Genomic DNA, 5,972 nt, shown 5'->3' with positions numbered 1-5,972 from the left:
AAATTTCATCTCATTGGAATCTAAATGATTGACAATACAATGATGGACTAATTTGTGTCCAATCCATGGTTATGTACACTGTGCAATATATTAAATTTCCAAAAAAAAATTATTGTGTGGTATCCATATAAGTTAAAAGGACATCTACATTTCCTTGTTTTGATGTCATCACTTTTCGACTTTTGAATAGGTTTTTTATATTAATCACTTCTTTCACATCTCATCATATCAAATATCTATTAGAATCAGAATTAAAACTCTTGATAATTATCCCAAAGTCTAATTTATCATAAACTTATATTTAACGTTAAATTATTTTCTAACATCAAAATTTTCAGAACTAGTGTATTAGTATGTTTGATTCTGATTCTAACATCCTTCTCCCTTTAATCATTATCAATGTCATTGTAGAAAATTGCTTATGAAATAAGCAAATTCACACAAAAATAAAGGATAGTGAGATTTGGAAACCCTTGACAAGTTTTTCATCCTACACACCAATTAACTGATAAGCATAAATAAATACAACATGAAGCAAAGCAGAACAAGCTCACACTCACAACACTCCAAGCATTTCCTTCTTACAATCAGAAAAGGCTAAAACAACACTTACAATACAAACACACTGCAAATACCTACAACCCCTTTCTCCATTTTGCACATACAATAAATTTTCACTATAGTTTCCACATGAGAAAAGGCAAACTTTCTTTTAAAGACCATAAAGTCAAATCATCGCGTCGCTTACGGTTCTCTAGTGCTACCACTGTTACCTTCACCGGCACGATTTTGCTCACCAACCCTGGCTGCCAAGGCCAACACTTCTGGTGACATTTCCCAGCTTCCGCTTTTTCTTCCCCAGCTAGATCGCCGAGGATGAACTCCAACACGGTCGACCGTTTCATCTACCGTTGTTCTAATTTCAGAAGACAACTCGCCGTCTTTTACATTCACACGATCATTGTTTAAGTGAGAATCTGAATCATCCATCTCCCATACAGCTTTCCTTCCCATCTCTATGTCGTCCCCGGATTTTCCCAAACTTTGGTTCATATATCCTCCACCTACTGATCGAGCTGGTAATGCTGGTTCATTTGGCACCATTGCCCTGAAATTGTTCTTCGAGGGGGTTATGCTGATGCAGAATATCTCTTTGAAATTATTCAACACTCCTTTGTTATATGGGTTTGCTCGGCGATCATATCGGTATCTGAAGTTCTCATAAGTAGTCTGCCAGATTAATGAATCATTTAATTTTTGTCAAAATTAGTGAGTCAAATATATCTATTTTATTATATTTAAAGCTTGTGGATTAAAAAGAATAAAATCTTACCTGGTTTGTACTTATGAGATATAAATGGAATGCGGTAAGGCCACCGACAAACCACATTGATATGAAGGTGTAAATTATTAAAACTATGGAGGCTGGAGTTTTGATCATTGCCTTCCAAATTGTTGTTTCCTCTGACGCCATAATTCTTCTAATATAGATCCAGCTAAATGCAAAAACGTACACACAAAGTAGCGTAGTTGAGAAGACAAACATGAAGAAGAAGCGATAATTACGCTGCATAACAATTGTGCAAGTATCAACATACATATCAAATATTCAAGAATGACTTAAGCTGAAAAGTAATCAGAAGAAACAATTAAAAGACCCAACTTACCAGCCCAATACACTGACCGACCCACGGACAGTGATGATCAAACCGTTCTACACAGTTATTACAGATTGAGCAGTGCGAGCATCGAGGAGGCCTATAAAGCATGCAAGTATCGCAATACTTGACCTTAACAACAACGCCATTGACCTCAACCTCCTTAATCCTTGGCAACCTCAATTGGGGAGTCTGACCAGCACCAAGATCTGCATTACTATCGAAACCTTCTGGTTCTGGAGGATGTAAATTGCGTGGTATTATGCCAGGATCTCGACCAGATGTTAACAAAAGAAGAACCAAGTCCTGAAAATATGGTAGCATCAGCATTTGTTTGGAAAGAATATTTTCTAGTGTGCATAGCAATGAAAAATGGTGAATTAATGCCCCTATCCTTTTGGTGACAAAATCATCACCAACGATTAGACAATAAAAATGGGCAAACTGGTGCTATAAAGCACTAGCGTAGACAGAGTCTAGGGAAGGGTCAAACCCATTGTAGATCTGTTGTAAGCAGCCTTACCTTGCATTTGCAAGAGGCTGATTCCAAAACTTGGACCTATGACATCCTAAACACAGAGGTCACGCGGCAGAACTTCATCATATTATCCATTTTGGCAACTAGTAAGCCTAACACCAAAATAAAGAAATAACATGAAACACTAAAACTAACCTTTCAAAATAAATTCCTAACATATAAATAACATAACTCAGTTGTAGCATTACATGCTACATTGCATTAGATAAAGTAAAAAATCACCCAAGCCAGTGTCACTATTAATCCTCTAATCTATGATTTGCCCAATTTGACCCTCTAAGCCCTGTAGTTATAATTTGCCAAAAATTTGAGTTTAAGTATAACCATGTAGAGTTGCAGAAAGAACGATTATGCTATTACTAATAACAATCCAGTTGAACAATCCTTGAACAGACTTTACTTACCTCTCAGCCGAACTCTGAATTACCACGGTTACCACATTCGTATCACTGGTGTTGCTGGTGGTGACAGCAGCAGAACCTTGAGAAGGAGCAAAACCACATATGCTGGTCACAACACAGATGTGGAAGAATCAAGATTGGGTGAGCCAAGAAAATAAACAAGAACAGAACGAAAGATGAGGTCAAGAAAAAAGAATCATGCCGGCTGATGGTAAGGAATGATAAGTAGCACCAACACCTCTGAGAAAAGGCGTGTCCGTGTCCGTGTCGGTATCGGACACCTGCACCGACACTTGTGTTTACGTTTAATTTATTCATATTTTCAAATTATTACCGGTGACGCCGTGTCGGTGTCGAGGTCGTATTCGCGGTGTCCGTGCTTCATAGATAAGAAGACAAATAGACCTTTCAAAGGAGTTTGCAAGGGAATTTTTCAAGACTATAAAGGAACAGTAGAGACGGACAAATTATCCTGAGAGAAACACAAGAACACCACAAGAAGTATGGATCTCAAGGGAGGAGTGAAGGAGGAACAAAAGTGGAAAACCCACAATAGTTTTGGCAGGTTGAGTTTTGCATAGTCCTGATTACTCATTATTGCCACCAGAAGAGTGTCCTTGCCGGAGCCACCAGATAGTGGCACGATGCTCAAACATTAGACGTTGTGGGTGTGAGACATGGAAGGTCCCGTGACTAAGATGCACGGACAGTGGCTTACGGTGTAAGGCATGGGGCCAACTTGTCGCCTTAGTGAATCGGGAGTTAGTGTATCCCTGCAGGAAGCATAGGAATAAAGCTTAGCTTTATCCAATAGCATTGGTTAGTAAGTTTTATGTTAAGATTATTTGTTGGTAGTCTGCTATCAATAAAACTATAGAGACAAATCATTTCTCTTTCTCTATTGTTCTTACTCTTAGAACTCTAACAACTAGTCTGACCTGTCAGATCACCAACAGTCATGGTAAGCTCAAAGAAAACTCGTATGAATGTGGTGGAAAACTCCTTAGTTTTCTACGGTTTGCATCAATCTCCCATTCAAATTTCTATGCCAAAAGAACTCCAAAGTTTCTTCAAATCTCCAAATTTTCAAGTACTTTATTTGAAGAGGGGGTCTTACCCTAAAACCCCTCTAGGTTTTCGTTGATTCTATCCATTTATCCTCTAACTTCAACAAGTGGATTTCAACCATCAATTCATTTTATATAACTACCTTTCCCTTCTCTAAATAGAAATATACTCTGCCTTTAGAAGTAAAAAAGAAACTATTGAAATTCAAAACAGTTTCTAAAATTAAGATCCTTCATATAGATTGCAATACTCAATGTTCTATTTCACTGAGAAGTTAACATATTAGCTCACTACGTTTCTCGTTATTCTAATCATATTGGATTACAATGCAGTTAAACAACCTAAAGGAGAAAAAAATCTTCTTGTAGTAAATGAAAGTAAGAGACTCACATAAACGGTGAAAACGACGGCAACAGCCATTATGGATATCCCCCAGTGATCAGAAAAATCATTCAATAGTTTTCTGGCAACAAAGACACAGAAAACAGCTACAGGAGCAACAATAAGGAAAATCGTCAGCGCCAACGATCTCACATCTGGTCCAAATATAAACCTTCCCTGAAGAAAAAATTTCTGCAAGAAAAGGATGGAAGCAATAAATAAGAATCTCCATATTTATGATGAATCAGAATCACCTAAAAATCAAAGCATAGCTGAGATGGCAGATGAAGATATAACAGTCAGTAAACAAGTGTTTTTTTAACACTGAAGATCCTCTACAGTATGTGAAACTGTAGAAAACTTTGACCCTTTCCTATCATTTCAAACTTCAGAGCAAGTACAGCTTTCAAACTGTTTCAGTAACAGTTAAAAGTGACAGAACATAACACAGGAAAAGCACCTTCAAATATATGTATCATAAGTTTAAAAAAATGATTTTGAGTGAATTGATTCTGTAAAATTGACTCTTATTAAAAGTGAGTCAAATGTAAAGTGATTTATGTTTGGATAACTTAATGCAAAATTGAGTTGAACCGTCAATTACAATGTAAAAATTACGTTTAAACTCAAAAGCTACAAATTCTAGCTTAAGTAGAATCAATTCTGGAGACAGAATCAATTCTACGTTAGAAGAACCAAACACCTCAAAATCATTACAAAATCAATTCTACACCTCTAGAATGGCTTTTAGCTCTTCCGGAAGCTAAACCAAACATACACTAAATCAAAATCTTGGATAAGAAAATCCATCCATTTTCTTTGGAAACAATATTTCTCTTACTCAGTTCATTCCAAAATGGTAACACCCCTAACATATGAACACAAAACCAGTATAACTTAAAAATACTCTCTCTCACACACACACTTACACACTTAAGTAAAACAGAAGAAAAGCTACTTAAAATCCAGAAGCAAAACAAACACTAGCAAAAAAGGGGAATTTTCAGAGAACCAATAACAAATTCTAAAAGCAACTAAAAAAAGTAAAACGGTGAAACAAAACAAATAACAAGATAAAAAAAAAAGCGAAATCCAGAATGAAAACTAACATTGCTTCCTTTCCAGGCTTGATAAACCCTCAAACCATCGGATCCTGAACCCGGATCGGAGCGTTGGGGCGGAGGCACCACGTACATACCGCTCAGAGTTCAAAAACCCTCGGTGATTTAAGAGATTCAGCCCCGAAAAAGTAAGAAAACAAGGTGGAAGCTTGAAGGGTCTCTAAGGCTGAGAATTGAGAACCATGGGTGAATTGGAGGACCCTTTTGAGGAAAGTAACCGGCGAAGTTGATGGGTCGCGCCGGTAGGGCGACAACACATGAGGGGTTGGTCGGGACAGAACAGAAGGGGGGTGGTGCAGTAGTAATAATGTAGTAATGTGGCTATGAAGAGTTTTCTTTTTCTTTTTCTCTTTTGTGGTGAGTGGTGTGAGAGCTGGTTTTGTTTGTGTGGAAAAGGCAAATTGCAAGGGATTTGTTTCAACAAGTTGCATTTTTTTCTTTTGTATTTTCTCATTTTAGTTATCATAATATTATTATCATGTTATAGTATAGTATAGGTATATAGTATCTATTTCATTTAAAAGTAAAGATCCTCGGATTGTTATTTCTAATATTATTCTTTGATAGGTGTTTGTTATATTTAAAATTTAAAGATTTGAATGATTTTTTCAAGATAGATCAAAGATATGTTTGAAAAAAAATATGAAATGTAATTTCGAATTGAGAGAGACAATGGATTTAAAGAAGACACGTTAAAAAAATGAAAAATTATATTCTGGATAGATTTATTTTTGAAGTTGGTAATCAGTCAGATTTTAACGTTGATATTAATCAAATAAATAGTTTGACAGTACTCTTAGGGTTT

At 36.3% G+C, this 5,972-nt stretch overlaps 1 protein-coding gene across 1 annotated transcript; it reads right to left on the bottom strand.

Moving 5' to 3' along the window:
- Window positions 1-435: 435 nt before the first annotated feature.
- On the bottom strand, window positions 436-5,580 carry LOC127126785 (probable protein S-acyltransferase 7). Its single transcript, XM_051055781.1, has 5 exons — window positions 5,156-5,580; window positions 4,056-4,238; window positions 1,668-1,964; window positions 1,334-1,567; window positions 436-1,230 (listed from the first exon to the last, which is right to left on the bottom strand). The coding sequence occupies exons 1-5, from the start codon at window positions 5,240-5,242 to the stop codon at window positions 745-747; spliced, it is 1,287 nt and encodes a 428-aa protein (XP_050911738.1). The 5' UTR covers window positions 5,243-5,580; the 3' UTR covers window positions 436-744.
- Between the last annotated feature and the right edge of the window lie 392 nt (window positions 5,581-5,972).

Source organism: Lathyrus oleraceus, chromosome 3, assembly GCF_024323335.1.
Source record: "Lathyrus oleraceus cultivar Zhongwan6 chromosome 3, CAAS_Psat_ZW6_1.0, whole genome shotgun sequence".
In the NCBI taxonomy this organism is placed as follows: domain Eukaryota; kingdom Viridiplantae; phylum Streptophyta; class Magnoliopsida; order Fabales; family Fabaceae; genus Lathyrus; species Lathyrus oleraceus.
Note: the sequence above shows the minus strand (reverse complement) of the source record. Positions and strands in the feature narration are given on the sequence as shown.